General features: G+C 56.3%; 2 protein-coding genes across 7 annotated transcripts in view; one reads left to right on the top strand and one right to left on the bottom strand.

The window, feature by feature from the left end:
* Clcn2 (chloride voltage-gated channel 2) overlaps positions 1 to 12,972 on the bottom strand; it is a 13,525-nt gene extending 553 nt beyond the window's left edge. The window contains exons 1-23 of one of the 4 annotated variants that reach the window (XM_028857592.2): positions 12,518 to 12,967; positions 10,184 to 10,340; positions 9,892 to 10,023; positions 9,456 to 9,584; positions 9,234 to 9,367; positions 9,052 to 9,129; positions 8,896 to 8,974; positions 8,660 to 8,785; positions 8,487 to 8,571; positions 8,294 to 8,395; positions 7,182 to 7,266; positions 6,863 to 7,018; positions 6,463 to 6,532; positions 6,108 to 6,218; positions 5,623 to 5,836; positions 5,179 to 5,312; positions 4,784 to 4,956; positions 4,583 to 4,697; positions 4,390 to 4,463; positions 4,157 to 4,216; positions 4,000 to 4,038; positions 3,746 to 3,850; positions 87 to 173 (exon numbers count right to left, since the gene is read on the bottom strand). In XM_028857592.2, coding sequence (XP_028713425.1) covers positions 87 to 173; positions 3,746 to 3,850; positions 4,000 to 4,038; positions 4,157 to 4,216; positions 4,390 to 4,463; positions 4,583 to 4,697; positions 4,784 to 4,956; positions 5,179 to 5,312; positions 5,623 to 5,836; positions 6,108 to 6,218; positions 6,463 to 6,532; positions 6,863 to 7,018; positions 7,182 to 7,266; positions 8,294 to 8,395; positions 8,487 to 8,571; positions 8,660 to 8,785; positions 8,896 to 8,974; positions 9,052 to 9,129; positions 9,234 to 9,367; positions 9,456 to 9,584; positions 9,892 to 10,023; positions 10,184 to 10,340; positions 12,518 to 12,601 — 2,529 coding nt within the window. In that variant the 5' untranslated portion in view covers positions 12,602 to 12,967. Of the gene's footprint in view, positions 1 to 86; positions 174 to 1,627; positions 2,673 to 3,745; positions 3,851 to 3,999; positions 4,039 to 4,156; positions 4,217 to 4,389; positions 4,464 to 4,582; positions 4,698 to 4,783; positions 4,957 to 5,178; positions 5,313 to 5,622; positions 5,837 to 6,107; positions 6,219 to 6,462; positions 6,533 to 6,862; positions 7,019 to 7,181; positions 7,267 to 8,293; positions 8,396 to 8,486; positions 8,572 to 8,659; positions 8,786 to 8,895; positions 8,975 to 9,051; positions 9,130 to 9,233; positions 9,368 to 9,455; positions 9,585 to 9,891; positions 10,024 to 10,183; positions 10,341 to 12,517 lie in introns of those variants that run through there. The other 3 variants (XM_028857597.2, XM_028857594.2, XM_037209877.1) reach the window with 3 other exon arrangements.
* On the top strand, positions 10,018 to 18,994 carry Polr2h (RNA polymerase II, I and III subunit H). 3 transcript variants are annotated; one of them, XM_028857603.2, is made up of 5 exons: positions 10,018 to 10,154; positions 15,659 to 15,742; positions 15,829 to 15,922; positions 16,959 to 17,042; positions 18,678 to 18,994. In XM_028857603.2, the coding sequence occupies exons 2-5, from the start codon at positions 15,694 to 15,696 to the stop codon at positions 18,793 to 18,795; spliced, it is 345 nt and encodes a 114-aa protein (XP_028713436.1). In that variant the 5' UTR covers positions 10,018 to 10,154; positions 15,659 to 15,693; the 3' UTR covers positions 18,796 to 18,994. The 3 variants fall into 3 exon arrangements, with proteins under 3 accessions (XP_028713436.1, XP_028713435.1, XP_028713437.1); XM_028857602.2 differs by lacking the exon at positions 10,018 to 10,154 and adding an exon at positions 14,429 to 14,653; XM_028857604.2 differs by lacking the exon at positions 10,018 to 10,154 and adding an exon at positions 15,300 to 15,499.

Genomic DNA, 18,994 nt, shown 5'->3' with positions numbered 1-18,994 from the left:
AGTCAGGCACCTGCTCCCCACTCAGAGCCCTCCGGCACCTGCCCTGGGGGAGCCACGTGGAAGTGGCTTCGGCTCGGCCACCTCACCTCCTTTAGGGTCACAATTCCGATGAGTCTCCCGATGCTGGTGACGTAAGCATGGTCCACTCCCAGCAGTGAGAATATGGTGTGGGTCTGCAGAGCAGGGAGAGGAAACACTGGACTGGACACTGAAAGGGACAGCTCGGGATCACAGGCAAAGGGGTCCAGGACAAAATGGGGGGGGGTGTGGAATAGAATCGTGGGAGGCACTGATGGAGGGAGATGCCACCAGAATGTTCCTGAGCCCCAAAGCCTCGAGGCTGCTTGTATTGTTGCTTCCCCAGCGATCAGATGTGACCACCTTCACATTATCAGCACTTTCCATTTGCTGTCTTGAAAACAGCGATCAGCATTTCCTGGAATTTGTTATCTGCTGTTCTGGGTGGACTCATGAGCCTCTTGACATAACAGGTGGATCACGATGGGCTGCACCAACAGCTCCCTGAGTACCTCGTGTCTTGTCCTAAATGTTTTCTTATCCTAACTTACGGGAAGGGGCTTGGAGAATGTCCCCCACTTTCTCCGTCTGGAGTATGAACATGCTTATGAAGGATCAAGGCCAGAGTGTCATCCATGCTGGGGAAGTCTACTCACTGAGCTGTAGCTCCAGGACAAGTTCAGTTTTGTTTCTTTTGGAAGGTCTCACTACTTAGCCCAGGCTGGCCTTGAACTCATAGTCTGCTCCTACCCTGGCCTCCTAAGTATTGGACTATAGGTGTGTGCTACCACACCCATCTTAGAAATTCAGTTTTCTGGTGGTGCACGCCTTTAATCCCAGCACTCAGGAGGCAGATCTCCTAGTTCAAGGCCAGCCTGGTCTATAGAGCCAGTTCCAGGACAGCCAGGGCTGCACAGAGAAATGCTGTCTTAAAAAACCAAAAAAAGAAAAAGAAAAAAAGCAACTCATTTTTTTTAAGAAGTCATGTTTCTTCAAAACCTACAGTTGTCATGTACTTAGCAATCTCGTTATATAACTGAAACCCTGCATGCTACAGATTAGCCTTAATTTAGCCTTAACAGGATCCTTGGGAGACGGTCTGTTCCTATAAGGTATGTTACTGTAATCTCTCAGCCTGTGGTCATATGATCCATCTCACCTTCTCCAAGGACCCTGTTAAACAGTTCCCTTATACCTTCATTCCCAGCCACAGCGACCTAGCAGCCAATGTGCTTTTGTAGGTCTGTGGACGATGTGTGCCTGGCAGCTGCCAGGCTGACTGCTCTACTTCTGGGGCATCTGTGCCATCCTCCCCAGTTCCGCCTCACAGTCCTCACTAGGGCCGAGACAACAGCAGAATGTGCTTCCCTGCTTCCTGCCTCCCCGGCTCTCCAGCTGGGATCTGCCATTCTATGGCTTTTTAAAACCTGAGCAGCACCCAGGACCCCCTAGAATGGCCCATGTCAGCCTGCTCTTCTTCTGTGCCTTGTTCCCAGGCTTTACAGGTCTTGATTTTTTTGTTTTTCAAGACAGGGCTTCTCTGTGTAACAGCTCTGGCTGTCCAGCAACTCACCCCATAGACCAGGCTGGCCTCGAACTCAGAGATCCACCTGCCTCTGCCTCCCGAGTGCTAGGGTTAATGGCGTGCGCCGCCACTGCCTGGCCAACTTTTCTTTTTGAAGTAAGGTCTCACATATCTCAGGATGACTGAACTTGCTATGTAGTAGTTCCCAGATGACTATCTGACCCTCCACCTCCTGAGTGCCAGCACACACCACCATACTCAGTTTATGCCACCTCTACTTTATAGATAAGGGAACCCAGACAGGCGAAGCAACTTGCTTAACTTCTACAGCCAAGCTTGTGAGCAGCAGGGAGAGGACTTGGCTTCGCCGGTCTTGCCGTCATCCTGGCACTCCGGCTTCCTCTCTGTCCACTGGAGCTAGCTGCCACCGAGAGGTTCCTAAAGAGTCGCATGGGTTCTCACCCTCCGAAAGTACCCCTCTGGCACCTAAGTGGGTTACTGCTTTACCGCTCTCTTAATACGTGGATTCTAATTTAGACTCGAATCTCTAGAATTCTAATCTTTTATGTTATCATTCCAGCTCTTTGTACTTTTGTTAGCGGTTCCTCAGCGGCTTCTTCCCTTCCTGTGACAGTTTAAGTTTGTAACAAACACCTACTTTGTTCTTTTTCATTTTAATTTAATTGGACACCAGGGAGCCCTTTGGAGGGCCTGAGTTTCTTAGGCCTGGGAACAGTGAATTGAACCGACAGGGAAAAGGACAGCGTGGCCTTCCGAAAGAATTCTGAGAGCAGGGCCAGATCTGTGCCCTGGCCTGACTCTGCAAAACCCATGCAGGCAGATGATTTTTCTCACCGAATGACTCAGTTAAAGACAGGACTTTGGGTTAGACCGTCTTCGGGTCCATGACCCGTTGGCTAGCGTGGTGGTGAGAATTCAGTTACATTCATGAAGATCTTAGCATGGTACCCAGCACACAGCAAGCACTCAAAGCACGCCAGTGTTCTTATCATCAAAATCATGGATGACAGAATCAAGGGCGTCACAGCTGGGTACGATGGTATGTGCCTGAAATCTCCAGAGAGACCAAGGGTCATGAGTTCGAGGCCTACTTGGGCTATGTGAGATCCTGTCTCAAAAAAGGAAAAAGAAAAAGATGGCTGATGCCTGGGGAAGAAAGGCTTTAGAGTGCGGCTTGTAGTACCGTCTGGCCATCTCCCCTTCCTTCACCATAGTACCGCAGTCCCCCATCTTGATCTCAGGTCTTTATCTACAAGGGTCTTAGTTCCTTTATTTTTGCTGTGTTGTTTTTTTGTCTTCTACCCTTCCCATCATGGGCTCTGCTTGTACGTGCTGTGCTGACTTTTTAGCAACAGTCTGTAGCTAAGCTAGCCACCCAAGCTCAAGTCTGGGGACCACTGACCTTTACCGGTCACTTTGGCCTGCACCTGCCCGTGGATGTGATTAAAATACCCCTTGGCTTTGGCTGGGAAGCCTGTATTCCCCGCCTTTAAGGGGCAGCTTTCAGGTGCCCAGTGGTGCCAGCTACCCCGCTCTGGGGAGGCCCGCCTTCCTCGTGTGTACGCCGCCGCCGTCCGCCTCCATCCATCTGCTCTCATTCCTCTTGCTCCGGGTGCTCTGCGGAGCAGCCTTTCTGAGCCTCCTCCACTAGCTTTCCTTGGCCATGCCTGAAGTCAGACTCTCTGGGGTCCGACATTCCAAGCCCCCTACCGGTGTCTCTCATCTTTGTTTATCTCTTCCCTGCAGTCGCCTCACCCTCACTGTTTGTGAGCCTGTTTATTAGATTTTCTTATCTGGCCTGTTTCTCACCCCCCACCCCACCCCCACCCCCCTTTTTTTTTCCAGCGTGGGTGTGTGTCAGCCTTGTTGGGTTCTGGCAACCTCCTGCCTAGCTCTGACCCTGGCCTGGCCTCCTGGCTCCCACCCAGTTCAAGCTGTGTCTTTGTTGCTGCTTTGGTCCAGCATTCCCTGGGGTGAGTCTGAGCAGAGGAAAATCGATGCCTGGCTCCACCAAGGAGGACAGGGCTAAGGAGTCCTGTTTTAAGAACAGCATCAAGTATACTGTCTCTCTCTCTCTCTCTCTCTCTCTCTCTCTCTCTCTCTCTCTCTCTCTCTCTCTCTCTCTCGTGCCTTCCTCACATGCTACCACACTGGTCCGGGTCCAGACCTATCCTGCCCTACCTTGTGCAGAGAGGTCCGCTCCACTAGCTGGAAGGGCGCAGGGTCGATTTTGCAGTCACTGAAGTTGACAGGCTCATCTAGCTGCTGCTCTTCCCACTCTAAGATCTGAGAGGAAGAGACTGGCGATCAGGGAGAGGGAGCCTGGGGCTCCTCTCCTCTCTCCGATGGCTGCTTGCCCTTTCCCTCCCTGTGATCCTTGAGCCAAGACGACAACACACCCAGGAAGCCAAGAGCCTCGTCGAACGGCATCTTACCTCCTCGGGACTCATCTCGCCTTCCAGGTCCGAGTCACTCTAGGAGGAAGGCGGGAAGGGAGGTGGATGTAGCCCTGGCCCTGGGAGGTTTGTCCCACCTAGACCCCGGCCCTCCCCGCCTGGTGCTCCTGAGCTGCAGGGCGAGGGGCACACGTACCGCCAGGGAGATTCGGACCCGCTTCAGCTTGCGCTTGTCACAGGATTCTGACTTTTCCAACTTGGTCAGAGCCAAAGCAGAGAGGTTACGGGGAGAGGGGTGTGAAGGGCGAGACAGAACCCAGGAAGAAGGGCGCACTGCAGGGGCAGAGCTGACGGGAGGGCGGGAGGCACGCAAAGTGGAGAGTCAGAAAGGGAGCTGGGCAGGCAGGAGGGGGTATCCGGCCTACTCACTTCTGAAGTAGCCTCCAGCGGCGGACTGCCACAGAAGAGGCTTCTGAGGGCAATGCCTGCTGACTCCATGTTGCCTGTGTTCCAAACCCAGAAGGGCCAAGTTGGATAGGGGTAAGGTGCAGAAGGCAAGGGGGTAGCCTCATCCATGTGTGGCGGCCCAGGCTTTGTCTGAGGTGGGGTAGAAATGGCTCACCTGCGGTACTTTCCTGGAGGCTTGTGCTGTTGCTGGGCCCTCTCTTTAAGGCAGGCTTCAGGGGCTTATGGGTCTGCCCATGGGATCCAGAGAAGGCCGAGTCCTCTGCGTTCACCTGCACAGACAGGAAGGGGCCGGCGGTTCAGGACCTCCGAGACGACACTGCAGAAGTCTGTGTGGTTGCGGAGCGCTTTTCTTCACCTGGAAGCGGATGGACGTCTCAGAACTAGGGGGGCTCTCCTGATCGGACGGTGGCGACGTCTGGGCTTTCCTCAGCTTTTGCATGTGTTGCCGCCGGCGCGCTGGGCTCAGCTGGGCCCCCAGTAATGCTACGACCTGAGAGCGTTCAATGGAGCCCAGCAGGATCATGGACTCTGGACAGAACGAGGGAGGAGACTCAGGGGTGGGGAGGGAGCTCCTACTTCTTCCCACACCCAAGCTGGGGCCCCGGACACACACGGCACACCTAAAGGAGAACCCTGCCCGTCAAGTCTTGACTGATATAGAACAAGGAGACTGGTTCTGGGCTCCCTATCTCTTCCTGAGCTGAGCCCCTGGGAGACGCTCATAACACCGGGGACCCCTCGCGGCCTCACCAGGGGACTCTACTAGAGCCAACATGCGGCCCTTGGTCCTGTGCAGTGCCAACCGCAGGTCTCGGAAGGTGCAGCTGAGGGCCACATAGGGCACATCCCGTACCATGATGTCCTCTACTCGCACCCGGTACTGCCTGGGGACAGAGTCGGGCATTCAGTGTGCGCTCAGCATGGAAGACTGGCCCAGAGTACCACCATCCCAGTGTCATGAGGAAGGCTGGAGAACCACAGGGGGCAGGAGCGGAGGGCCCAGCGTGTCCCCCACCCTCCTTTGGGGTCAGTACGGGCCAGCTACAGATCCCCCAGGGTGAGGGCATCTCTGACCCAGAGCGAAACAGCTAGGAGCTCAGCCTCCCTGGTTTGGGACCTTGCTGGAGGTGGGGATGCAGGGTCCCGGGAGGCCTACCCCTCACTCCCACCCTCTTTTCACTGGGCCCTTCATACTGGTGGCGGCCCCAGCCCAGCTCAGGCAGGTAGGGCAGCTTCTTGATGCGGATGATGCTGTCATAGAGGGAGGGCTGCAGACTCTGGGCGACCGCGTTGGCCAGGATGACAGCGATCATGACGGGCAGAATGTGGGCGATCTGGCCCGTGAGCTCGAAGACAATCACAGCCGTGGACACCGTGTGCGTCACTGCTCCGGCAAGTGCGGCTGCCCCTGGGGGGACGGCCGTGCTCAGTCTCCTCAGGGTGCTCAGTCCCCAGGAGACTTTCCCTTCCCCAGGGCAAGGGTTGCTTAAGAGTCCCTCAGGGTGGCCCCACAGAGTGCTGGGGCCCACGGCCCTGCCAGCAGGGGGCGCCAGAGCCCCAGAGTCTCCCAACGCAGACGCAGACCTGCGGCACGGCTGGACTGTAACTACATGCACAGCACGTGCAATCCCCTGGGCTGGATCCCCAGCACCACAAAGCAAACAGAACTGGGTGCTCACCAACCACGGCATAGCCTCCAGGTACAATCCGGTAGGTACTGCTATCTGTGTGAATCCCATCGGGGAACCAGGCCGCCATGCTTTCCCCCACCAGCCGCCCAAATGCTGCTCCTTCGGGGGGGGGGTTAGGAAGAGAAAGAGGTAGTGGGGGAACACTAGGAAGAGAGAGGGTCGGAGGGTGGGGGAGGGGCCGGTGGGTGATTTAGTACAGGGGGTGATCCCATGGGAGTGGGGTGGGGGTGGGGGTCTGGGCTAGAGCTGGGTCAACACACACTGCCGGCAGAGGAGGGATCCACACGGGGCAGACAGAGGGCATGAAGGGTGCAGGCTGGGAGGCAGGCAGCTGCAGACTCACCAATGACGAAGACAGGCATGAAGGCCCCACAGGGCACTGGGATGGTGGTGGCCAGTGCAGACATCCAGAACTGTGGGCAGGATGGGTTCAAGCCACAGGCCTCAGGGAAGCCCACCTTGCCCATCCACCTACCAGGCACAACCTTCCCAACTAGCCCAGAATCCCCAGAGGCGAAGGGCAAAGAGAGGACTCTGGAACCAGAGGGCTCGGGTTCAAATCCTCTCACCCGACCAGCTGCTTTGGCAGTTACTTCGTGTTTTGGCTCCCCATCTCTAAGACAGGGGTAAGGGTACCTTTCTCATAATGCTCTGAATACCCGGTGGTAAGTGCTTGGGATCGCGCCTGCACCCAGCGGCCTGGGTAAACATCAGTGGTTCTAGCCCTGGCAGGGGTCTCTCACCTTCATGAGAATGAAGATGACCAGAGTGAGGAAGACATTGGCACGTGGTGGGCTCCAGGCCTGTGATGTGCTCGGGAGTTCGAGATCCTCTACCAGGCCCTGGCGGACCCATGTCCGGTTGTCAAACAGAGTGACTAGCGTTTCTTTCTGTGAGAGCTGGGGTGGAGAGAATGCTGTAGGCTGGGGCACAGGACCCCAGGAAGAGGCCCGTAGGAGTCCATGGGTGCAAGGCATCCCGGTCACGCTGGGACTGTTGGCTTTGGAAGGGAATGCACATGGGTATGTGTGTGGGGGGTCACATTTCTGGGATAGGGGCTACCTGTCCGGCCATGAACTGTCCAAAGCCAGGGGGGAAGGTCAGAGTGGAGATGAGCAGAGTCACTAGTGCCGGGAAGAGCAGCCGTCTAGAGACAGAGGTTTGACAGCATCAGACATTTTGGGGCCCGCTTCCCGTGGACTGATCACAGGCCAGGCGCCCTTCCACACCTCGGGACTAACATCAGAGCAGGGCTTATGGATCAGGGCACAGAGCCTGCGAGCCGGAGAGGTCCTTCTTACTGCGTTTGATGCCGCAGCTCCAAGGGTGATGGTGGTGGATTGCGATTATTGTAAGAGCTGGGAGTACTGGGGTCCTTCCCTGACCCCAGAGCTCAGCAACAGCAAACACATCTCCAGCCCTTTCTTGGACAAGTCTGAGCTGTGACTGCCTCGGCTCTCAAAAGCCCCAGCTGAGGGGCAAGTAGTATGAAGACTTAAAGAAGCCTCTGCTCTCAGTGGTGACTTAAGTGAGGGCAGTGTGAGCCAGGCACACTCTGAGTTCAAGGCCAGCCTGGGCTACAGAGTGAGACGCTGTCTCAAAACAAAACAAAACAAACAAACAAACAAAAAAAACGAAGGCAGCGTGGAAGAAGTTCTGTAGAAAGCACTTCCGTCCCACGTGCCTTCCCATTCTCAGTTCTCAGGCTGTGTTCTGAGATTAAAAAAAATAGCCATCCACACTGGTCACGGGGTAAACTGAGGTACAAACACGGTCTGCTACCTGGACCAGCCCTGAAAACCCAAGCAAACCTTGGTCTTTTATCCCAAGTGCCCCTGCCACTGACAGGTTCAAAAGGAACAGATCCCAGCTGGTTCCCACGTGTACAAGTCACAGCATCAGCCTGGAAACACCAGCTGATTTCCCAAGCGTAGCTGCCTTTTAGCTTTGCATCCGAGAGACCCAGCGGCACACGGGAGCCATGGCTGGCTTAGAACTTGCTACAACCCTGCCTCGGCCTCTGGAGTGCTGGGATTGTGTAGGCGTGTGGCCCTGCACCTGAAGTGCCTGATTTTGACTGGGCCTCTACTTCAAATCCTCGACGGCTCCCTCTCTCCCCATGTGGCCCTTAGACAACCCAGAACGGCCTGGAGAAGAGTCTGCGGTCAACGTACTTCCTCATGAGGAAGCGGTTGATGGTCTTTTGCTTCCGCATCACCTGGACGATCTTCCGGTTCAGGTAGACAAAGAGGGCTCCCCCGAAGCCACTGGCAATACTGGGGAAGAAAGAAGCACCAAGGTGGAGGGGGGGTCTTCTCATGGAGACCCCCCCCCCTCCCGTCCCATCCCCTCCCGTAAGCTCCTTACCCAATGACGGCAAAGGCTGGCAGCTCCTGTAGGTCAAAGGGGAAGTCGAGTCGGAACCGAGTTTTGAAGAGAGCAGTAATGGTTTCTGAGGGGAGGAAGCAGAGGGGTGGCAGGTAAACCTGTGTCGCACTGGAATTACCCCAGATGCCTTCGCTGCCACCAACATCGCCCACCTTCATCACGGTTCCAGACTGCCAAGACCCGAAAGATGAAGGCACTGAAGGTGGCCGCGAAGAAGCCCCGCCAGTAGTTCCTAACAGCGAAGAAGGTGGAGGTGACCTCAATGCTGAATAGGACCCCTGCAAGGGGGCAGAGGACATCGGCCGGTGGGCTTACTCCCAGGAGAAGAGGGGTGAAGGAGGAGAGGCCCAGTGCGGGGCCACACTACGCTGACTGGAGCCGCGCCTACCTCCGATAGGTGCTGCGAAGCAGCAGCCCACTCCTACTGCGCACGCGGCAGCCAGCATCTCCGTGTTCCGGGATTCGTTCTGGCAAGGGTTGGGGACACGGTGTCAGTTTGGGCTCAGCAGCCCCTTCCCCCCGGATCTCAGGGCTCTCCTCTTACCTCGTAGATACCCCCAAAGAGGGAGAGGAACTTGCTGAGAAGAGCAGCACACATGCTGGCGATGTGCACAAAGGGTCCCTGGAGGTAGGGGTGGGTTGTGAGGAGGGATGGGGCCTTCCGGACCTGGGCCTGACCTTCTCTTCCAATGGGAAGGACGCCTTCATTCCCCAACCTGCAATTACCTCTTTGCCAAGGGGCATCCCACTGCCCAGGGCGCACGTTAGCCCAATGACCTTAGCTACAAAGGTCTTGAGGGTGAGGTATTCTTTTAGCACCACTCCCCGGAGGATGGTTTTCATCTCAGGGATGCCAGATCCTGCGGAGGTACACATCCAGGAACGCTGTCTGACGGGCCTCATTCAGGAAGCTTGACCGCCCCCTCCTCCCAGGCCATCCTGCCCTACCGACAGCCTGCGGGGCCAGGATCTGGGTGAATCCAGCAGAGAAAGTGATGAGGACGACAGGGTAGGTAACCCAAGCCAGGTACTGGAGCAAGATGTTGGTGTTTAAGCCCCGGGACATCCACTGCTGAGCTGTGGGCACAGGACATGCTTGCTGGACTTCCAGGGCACATATCCACCCACACCTTGCCCGACACTGGGACACACTGATGGGACAAGGGCACAGAGAGACGGGAAGGCCCTAGAAGGCATCCACTGGGACAAAGCCCATCACAGATAAGACGGCTGGAGGGCAGGCAGGAAGGCGTGGTCTATGCCAGTGGCAGGGACTATGCCTGGAGATGGGCAGTCAGCCTGGCCAAAGTGGCCAGTAGCCAAGTTACTTAAACAACTGTGGCATGGAGGAAACAGGTTGACTGTTGCCAGCCTTGGCCCTCACCCTGTAGACACACAGCGATGGCATAGTCCATGGCCCAACTGACCAATGCCATGAGGAGCCCCAACAGGACCAGGAAGATCCAGTCTTCACCAACCCGGGACACTAGGAACTTGTGGCAGCGTACAGAACAAACTGGAAGCAGGGAAGGGAAGATCCATAGAGAAGCTGGTACCAGAGTGCTGTTCTGCTACTCCCCTCTGTCTCTCCCCATCCCCCACGGGCAGCTCTAACGGTCTCGGCTTCCCCCAAGATAGAACCGCCAGGTAGGTCCCTGCCCCTATCCAGATCTCACTGCGGCATCTGGCACATCGGCTCTGTCCATATTCCAGGAGCTCTGGGGGAGCCCGGGCTGAAGGGGACCCCTTCCAGGGCTCAGGCCCTCCCAGGCGAATCCGAGCCGCTTCCTCTTTGGCAAAGGCCCCGAGTTCCTGAGTGTACCGGCCATACATCTGGAGCAAGAGACAAAATGTGGCGTTAGCATGTGTGGCTAGGTGGGGACCTGGGGAGGGTTCCTGGGTTTTGACTCCCCTTCACGCAGCTCCCACACTGTGTACCCCATCTTGAATCCAGTTTTCACTCAGCTCAGAGTGTGGGAACAATGTACATTGTAGACTGCGGGGGCTGTCTTGGCCAGAGCGATGGGGACAGACAAGGTACAGGGACACAACTCTGGGGGTGGCAGAATAATCAGTCCTCTTCTAGCGAGCCAGGGGTGAGGGCTCTGGGGAGGAGAGGAAGGGTCCAGAGCAGGGGAAAGATGGAAAAACCTAAGGCGCAGGCTGAAAGTGGGAGGCGGGAAGGTCAGAGAACAAGGGATGGTCAAGGGCGTGTGAGCAACAATAAGAGGCTGGTGGAGCCGAGGGCAGCCGAGCTGGGCCTAGGAGGTCCCAGCCCCAATCCTTATCACGTTCCCGCTGGGCCTCTGGCCTGTGACCAACTCGGCGGCACCCTTCCCACCCACCCTAATCCCTTGTCCTCATTCTCCGCTCCCAAACCCCCATGAGCCCGTCAGCCCGGCTGAAAGCGGAAAGCCTCTTTGGGGGTGTAAGGCTAGTGTTGGGTGGTTTCAGTCCTCCTCTGGAACTGCACTTGGGACAAGTGACAGACCCAGGGGGACAGCAGAGGCTGTGACTGTGGACACGAGGCTGATGGGAAGGGACAGAGTTATGGCTGGACCTGCCAAGCTGGGCGTGTGTCGGGGGGTGGGGAGGAGCAGATTCTGGCTGCCACCCGCGGAGCTCCAGGACACAAAGGGCTCCTGTTGGGGTTGGGGTTTGTGGTTGGGGGGGGGGGGGAGAGGGATGATAGAGACACAGAGTGAGACAGAGAGGGCCGGAGAAGCAGAGGGGAGAGGAAATACATAGGAAAGAAGAGCGAGAGAGCCCGGAGGAGGAAGAGCCCGGAGTCTAGAAAACACAGCAGGTGGGAGGAGGTGAGGGCAAGACAAAAGGGTGGGAGGAGAAGGGGGAGAGGCCAGAGCCGGGGAAGCTTGACCCTGAGAACTCATTTCACAGACGCAGGGAGATGGAGCGGCGGCAGCGGCGGCGGCCGGTACAAAAGAGATACCATTTCAGAGGCTAAGTGCCTGGCTTCCATGGCCAAATGTCCCTCTCCTTGACCTGTGGATGGCAAGGATAAGAGCCATCACCAACAAAAGAGCTTGCCTCCACGGGCGAGCGTCACGCGTACCCAAGCTACTGCCTCTCCCGGGCATGCCGCCGTTTCAGACAGTCTCGGGTAACTGGGCACCTCCCTGACTCAGTTACAGTCCTCTCTAAAAGAGGTTCCTCCCTGCCACCCTCCCGGGCAAATTCCAGCCCAAGCTGATAAAAAGGAGCCATAAGGGCCAGTTTCTTCCTGCAGGCCTTGGGCCCCCCACCCTAGTGACAGAAGGGCGGATGGCTTCCCCACAGTGGTGGCCGTGAATCATCTCAGAGCTCAGGACCCCTGCTTCTTATGAGGTCAAGGGACACTCCATGGGCGTGGGTGCTGGTGGTGGGGTGCCTGCCTAGATCCAGCCCGAACAAAGGTTCCAATTCTCACACCCATTCCTACTTCCTGCACCAACCCTGAAGCTTCAGGTGACAAGCCACCTAAGGCACCTCTTTCCCAAAAGTTCAACTGAGGGGTTCTTGTCAATGCTGGACTTTGAGCCTTTAAAGGCAGGGGGGTAGGTTTGGATTTGATCACTTGCCCACAACAGTCTTTATGCCCAGCTTAGTGCCATGCCATAGTAGGGACGGGGGGGGGGTGTTGAATGGGGATAGGCGTGTGGACAAAGTTCAGAGGTATGGATGGTACTCAGAAAGGGTACTGGGGTGCTGTAACCTTGGGCTCGAGTGGTAACTGGAAAAAACAAAAACGTGTATGCAGAAGGGAGTAAGGGGCAGGACACCTGGGCCAAGCACCTGGTGTCATTGTCCTCTGCAGGCCACCAGCCTCAGCCAGAAGCCAGCAAGCAGCTTTCCAACACCCCGAACCTGAACCTACAGCCTGTCGGATCCCGAACCTCAGTTTCCACAGCTGAGGAAGGCTGAGGCCGGGCTAGGGTAGGCCGCCTGTCCTCACACTTCCTAGGGCAACCTGCAGCAGTGGGGCCATAGCGCACCCCTTAGGTTTCACTTACCAGGGTCTGCTCATACTGCAGCGCCCGAGGCTCCATCCCTTCCCCCGTCGCCGCCGCCGCGGCCGCGGCCGCCGAGGCCGCCATCTCGGGGCGCACTGTCCTCTTGCCTCCCTCGGCTTCTCGGGCTCTGGCCTTGACTCAGCTCCCGGCCCGCCGAGCCCGCGCCCTCGCCCGTCCCGTCCCCTCAGCCCCGGCGGCCGAGTGCAGAGTGCGACGGGTCCCCGGGCGCGCGCCGCAGGCACAGCCTCCCGCTAGCGTCCCCTCCTCGGCGGGCGGGCCGAGGGCGGTGCCCTGCTGGCTGCTCCGCCCTGGCCCAGCTGCAGGGGCGTCCGGGTCCGGCTGGGGTCTGCATAGGAGCCGCCTCCTGGCCTCCGGAGCGGCGGCAGGGGGCGCCTGCAGCGCGGTCTCGCGCCCCTCCGCCCGGGAGGCGGGAGGCTGACCCAGCCCCGAGAGGGTGCGGGGGCCGGGCGGGGGCGGGTCCGCTGGCACGTGGAGGGGCCGGGCTCTTGGGCGGCAGCGGCGTTGTGCGGGAGGGGCTGGGGATGTAGTGACTCCAGGGCTGGGGCAGGGGGCTGCTGGAAAGGCTAATTCGGGCTCTCCGGGCCAGACCCGACTGGGGCAGCCTCTGCTTCGCGCTTGCAGGCGGCTCAGATGGATCTGCGAAGATCCCCGGGAGCCTTCTTCCTTCTCGCCCCCCTTTCTCCTTCTTTCCCTCTGGGTTCCCCCGGGAAGGTGCACCTGGAATTGCTAGGCCTGGAGAGAGGGGGCGGAGGTGGAGGTGGGAGGGGACGGGAAGGGGTGAGGCCCGAGGGAAGGGAGCTATTGGTGCGGGGGAGGCCGCTCCTGGGAGGCGGGTGTGGGGGAGCAGAGGTCGCTCCTCCCAGGCATCGCTTTAAGGGGGAACTTGAGTAGCTGCTGACGCCTCGAGGAAGCGGCTAACTGGGGCTCCGCATTGTCTTTCAGGGTCCTTGGAGGGATAAGAACAGTGTGGCGCGGGCACAAAAAAGATGGGCAGTGTCAGGTTGGTGCCACTGGAGAGGACGGTGTCCAGAAGTCTGTGTAGGAAGAACAGTAGTGGCAGGATGAAGACTCATTCAGGAAACAGGGTGCTCAAGGGGGAGGGTACGATGCCCAGTACCGGGGCTCCAATGAAAGGAGGTAGCACCTGGAAAGAGGGCACTAGGAGCTGTCGCCTCCCAGTGGAAGGCCAACGTTGGGTGAAGGCGCGCTGGATCAGTGTCCAGAAGAGGGTAGTATAGAGGGGTGACAGGCAGTACCAAGTTCAACTGGCAGTGTTCTAGGGGATCAGTGTGAGGTTAGTGCCAAGCAGGGCCAAGGGAAGACGGGAGTGCCGAGGAGGTGAAGCCCCAGGGGGAGGGCACAACGCGGGCTTTCCTTTCCCTGAGAGTGATGACATCATGGCAAATCCCCAAACCGGACGGACCCGGCTCGGGTGACGTCTAGCTGGTCCGAGCCAGCTCGGACCAGCAGCGTTGGGGGGACCTTGGTGGCCATTCGAGGTCCGAGGGGCTGGGCGGGCGCTCTGCGGGCGGGGTTCTCCTCCACCCGCCTGCAGCACGGACTGTGCCCTCGGCCGGCCGGCCGGCGCGCGGGCCGCAGGGAAGGGCTGGCCGGGGCCGGGCTTCTCGGGGCCAAGGATCAAGGTTCCCGGCTGGGTTAGGCCCCCAAGCTTGCCCAAGCGCCGGGATCCGGGGTCTGGAGAGGGCGCCGGAGAGCCGGGCGCAGCGCGGTACCCGCCGAGGGTGGGGCTTTAGTCTGTCCCCGCCCAATGGGCGGGGTCACTGGCCTTTGAGACCCGCCCCCAAGGCCGGGGACTGCTCCGAGGTGGCCTTTCCCGGCGGAAGTTAAGGAGCCCCGAGGGGGGGGGAGGCGGCGGAAGTGGCGGCGGGAGGGCAGCCTGTGCGCATGCGCCCTCTGCCGTGGCGGCCGCTTTTGGGGTCGGTGCTCCGCCCCGTCTTTCCCTCCTCCACGTGAGGGGGAGCGCGGATTCCCAGCGGCGGCCGCGCGCTCCGGGCGCCTCTGCAGCTCTCGTGCCCCTCGCAATGGCCGGCATCCTGTTCGAGGATATTTTTGACGTGAAAGACATTGACCCAGAAGGCAAGAAGTTTGACCGAGGTAAGGTGTGCAGGGGGGGTTTGAGGGCGGAGGCCGACATGCCCACCCGAGGGGCCCGCCCCACCCTCTCGGGACCTCCCTCAGGAAACAGGTTTTTTTTTTTTTCCCATGATGAGAAACTTGAGACAGCTTTTCCTACCGTGTCTGCGGTGCCTTGTGCCTGGGTGGCCCTCAGCGTTGGTGCTGGGCCACCCCTGGGCCCCTTCCCAACTCCCTGCTCAGTACTGCGTGCCGTACCGTGCGCCTCTCACACTTAGCTGTTCTGGTAGGAGGGAGATAGGGTGCCTTACCGTGTGTTTTGTTACTTCAGGCCGTGCAGCGAGTTGCCTCCTGCCTGCCTTCCTAACCCGTGCTTTTGTGGAATTGTTAGCTCTTTTCCAAGTCTTCTTCTTTTTTTAATTCAGCTGATCGCTTGGTGTATTTTCCCAGTGATCCGGAAGTTGTTTCTTCTTGGTGTCGCTTTGCCTGGCGACAGTCCCTCCCCTAGAGTCTCTCTGTGTAGCTCTGGCTGTCCTGGAACTCACTTGGTAGCCCAGGCTGGCCTCGGACTCCCAGAGATCCGACTGCCTCTGCCTCCCAAGTGCTGGGATTAGGGGCGTGAGCCACTGCCGCCCAGCATTTTATTTATTTATTTATTCATTCATTCATTCAAGACAGGTGTCAGTTCTCAACACACCTGCAGATTCCTACGGCAGAGTGCCTACCAGGAAGAGGGGATGTCTGGACAAGTCACTATGTTGTTCAGAGTGCAGTTTAGTCTAAGTCATCCAGGCATGCTTAGAACCTAGAGACAGGTGGCTGCCGGGGAAGTTTTGCCGCTTTCTTGGGATCCTGTCACCTGCTGAGGTTTTTAACTTTCTTCCTTCTCATGACTCTGGTTCGGATTGCAGTTGTGCTTTGGGGGTGCAGAGCGAGGCTTCGGGGTGGGGACCTGTTGGGGGGTTTGTTCCCTTGCATTCCACCCCCAAGGTGGCCTCTGTAATCGTGTCTGTCACTCTTTCCCAGTATCTCGGCTGCACTGTGAGAGTGAATCCTTCAAGATGGACCTCATCCTAGACGTAAACATTCAGATTTACCCCGTAGACTTAGGTAAGTGTCGGGCACAGGCAATCAAAGAGGCTTTAGTTAGGTCTTTGGCTCCTGCTTCTTCACTCTGACATTGACGCTCTTTTCAGGTGACAAGTTCCGGTTGGTCATAGCTAGCACTTTGTATGAAGATGGTACCTTGGATGATGGTGAATACAATCCCACAGATGACAGGCCTTCCAGGTGAGGGAGGTGGAAAGGAGGGACCGAAGAGATAAGTAGTATTCAGAAAGGCCTCTGTTTAGTGCTAGGACAAGACATGGTTGCCCTTAGAATTCAGACAACAGGAACTGGGGGCGGGGCTTTGTGTCTGTAATTCCAGGACACGGGAGATGAGGCAGGAGGATCAGGGATTCAAGAACCTCTTTGGCTTCATAGAAGTCTAACGCCAATCTGAGCTCCAAGAGACCCTGTCTCTGGAAAATTTGAAAAAAGATTCGAGCAGTCAGCTTTATTACTTACTGAGAGCAGTGCATGTGAGCTTGTGAGCTGCAGTTTTTATTTAGGGGAGACAGGGTCTCACTTTGTAGTCCTGGTTGGATTGGACTATGTAGACCATGCTGGCCTGGAGCTCACAGAGGACATCTACCTCCTCTGTCTCCTCAGTGTTGGAATTAAAGGTATATGCCACCCCACCCTGCAGTTGTAGCCTTTTTAAGGCTAAGAAAATGATTCCATAGTAACCTAGATTTTGGGAGGGAGCGTGGTGTGACAGAAGGACTATGGAGTAGCTGGCATGGTGGTGCACACACTTAATCCCAGCACTTGGGAGACAGAGGCAGGAGGAGCTCTGTGAGTTTGAGGCCAGCCTGGTCTACAGAGCCAGTTAGGACAGCCGTACTGAATTTTCACTTCCCAGCTCCGCTACTTTCAGCCTCCATTTCCTCATCAATAAAATACAGATAGTCTTGCTCACTGAATTGATGTGAGAACCAAATAAGGCCTCGCTTCTTGTTACCATTTTCCATTTTAATTATCATTTTTTAAAAATTTTATCTTTTTGGTTTTTTGAGACAGGGTTTCTTTGTGTAGCCCTGGCTGTCTTGGAACTCGCTCTGTAGACCAGGCTGGCCCCAAACTCACAGAGATCTGCCTGCCTCTACCTCCCGAGTGCTGGGCTTAAAGGTGTGCGCCACCACTGCCTGACTTTGGTTTCTGTTTTTAAAGGTCTCTTATGCTATTGGTCACTGTGAAGAATAACTTTGCCTATTGTTTGTAGGGCTGACCAGTTTGAGTACGTAATGTATGGGAAAGTGTACAGAATCGAGGGGGACGAGACCTCGACAGAAGCAGCCACGCGCCTGTAAGTAACATTGTCGGGGAAATCTTTCCCCCTCCCTGTTCTGAAACTGGGCCATGCTTCTGCCTTTGGTCCACTATTTTTTCTGTACTCCAAACCCAGGCGGAAGAATTTGTCTGGGGAACTGTTTCCAGTCTATTGGTTACCTACATCACCGGTTACCAGGCTTTCAAGGCCCTGTAGTCCACAGGAGACTCTGGTAGTCTTGCTTTGTGAGGGACAGCAGAGAACATCTTCCTGGCAGACCACAGGCAGCATTTCATGACTAGGCCGTTTTGTTTTTGTGTTTACTTGTGTATGTGTTGTTACTCTGTAATCTAACCCTTGGTTCTTTGGTTCCCTTGCCTAGTTTTGTTTGTTTTGTTTTGTTTTGTTTTTCTTTTCTTTAAACTTCTGTTAAGACAATATGGTTGTTAGAAACTTGAAGCAGAGGAGTAATGTGAAAAAGAACAGAGGTCCCCCAGGAGGACGTTTTTTACGTTACAGTTTGAAGAGCTGGTGCAGTGTCGCACCCCTTTAGTCCCAGGACTTGGGAGGCAGAGGCAGGTGGATCTCTGTGAGTTCCAGGTTAATCTGGTCTGCAGAGTGAGTTCCAGGACAGCCAGGGCTGCATAGTGAGGTCTTGTTTTGAGAAAACAAGAACAAGCAAGGGTTTGAGTGGTCCAGCTTTCTTTCTTTGTTTACTTTCCCTTTGAGGTCCTTTACAACTTTTCTTTTTTTTGTTTGACGTGTTTCCCCTTGTTAGTTGAAAACTCTGCCTCTTTTTTTTTTTTTTTTTTTTAGATAGCCTCTCTCTATGTAGCCTGGGCTGTCCTGAAACTCAGTATGTAGACCCAGGCTGGTGTTGAACTCAGGCCATCTACTTGACTGCCTCTTGCTGCTGGGATTAAAGGCATGTGCTACCCTCCTGATTCCTTGGCATCTTCAAAAAAGTATTTGTGTGTGTGTGTGGTGTGTGCGTGTGCGTGTGCACGCATGCACCTGGGTGTTTGTATGTGTACCATGTGCAGGCATGAGACCACCAAGGTAAAAAAGGGGCATTGGACACCTTGGAAATGGAGTCATGGGTGGTTGTGAGATGCCATGTGGGTGCTGGGGTGGTGGGTGAGGGGCGGTGAATCCTGGTCTTCTGCATTCTTCCGGAACTGTCAGTGATCTTAAAGGCTGAGCCATCTCACCAGCCCTACCTACCTCAGCAGTCCTGTCGATGTGTAACATCGCAGTGAATGGCGAGGCCTTCATTTGTGCGACTAGTCTCCTGTTTGGGGCACAGCAGCATTTGCTCCTCCACCAGAGTAAGCAACACTGCTTTGTGCATGTCTGCATCCAGTTTTGTCCTAATCTTTGGTTCCTAAAGACAGAATACTAGGGGAGTGCCTTTAAAAAAAATGATGGAGGCCGGGCGGTGGTGGCGCACGCCTTTAATCCCAGCACTCGGGAGGCAGAGCCAGGCGGATCTCTGTGAGTTCGAGGCCAGCCTGGGCTACCAAGTGAGTTCCAGGAAAGGCGCAAAGCTACACAGAGAAACCCTGTCTCGAAAAAAACCAAAAAAAAAAAAAAAAAAAAAAAAATGATGGAGAGCTGCTGGGAAGCATTGGCCTCAGAGCTCAGACTCAGGACCGGGGCCTTCTGTTTCAGCTCTGCATATGTATCCTATGGGGGCCTGCTCATGCGGCTTCAGGGTGACGCCAACAACCTGCACGGATTTGAGGTGGACTCCAGAGTCTATCTGCTGATGAAGAAACTGGCGTTCTGAACCTCGTGGGAAATCAGCCTTGCTGCTCACTCACTCAAGGCCTGAATGTTGTTCAAACCTGAGTAGAAGCTCGTGGTGTTCGCCTGTGAAGGGGACTGGGCTGTGTGTCCACTCCACTGTGGGTACATCTTCAGTTTGTCCAAATTCAACGGAAAACTGACTTGTCTGTAAAAGACCAAGTGGGAGAGCTTAGCATGAA

The sequence above is a fragment of the Peromyscus leucopus genome, chromosome 12 (genome assembly GCF_004664715.2).
Source record: "Peromyscus leucopus breed LL Stock chromosome 12, UCI_PerLeu_2.1, whole genome shotgun sequence".
Lineage (NCBI taxonomy): Eukaryota > Metazoa > Chordata > Mammalia > Rodentia > Cricetidae > Peromyscus > Peromyscus leucopus.
This window is presented reverse-complemented; position numbering and strand designations above follow the sequence as displayed.

Excerpts from the sequence above, each read along its gene's own strand:
- Polr2h (XM_028857602.2), top strand. The coding sequence starts at position 14,581 with ATGGCCGGCATCCTGTTCGAGGATATTTTTGACGTGAAAGACATTGAC. Across the intron at positions 14,654-15,658 it reads AGGCAAGAAGTTTGACCGAG|TATCTCGGCTGCACTGTGAG; the intron begins GTAAGGTGTGCA and ends ACTCTTTCCCAG. Across the intron at positions 17,043-18,677 it reads ACAGAAGCAGCCACGCGCCT|CTCTGCATATGTATCCTATG; the intron begins GTAAGTAACATT and ends CTTCTGTTTCAG.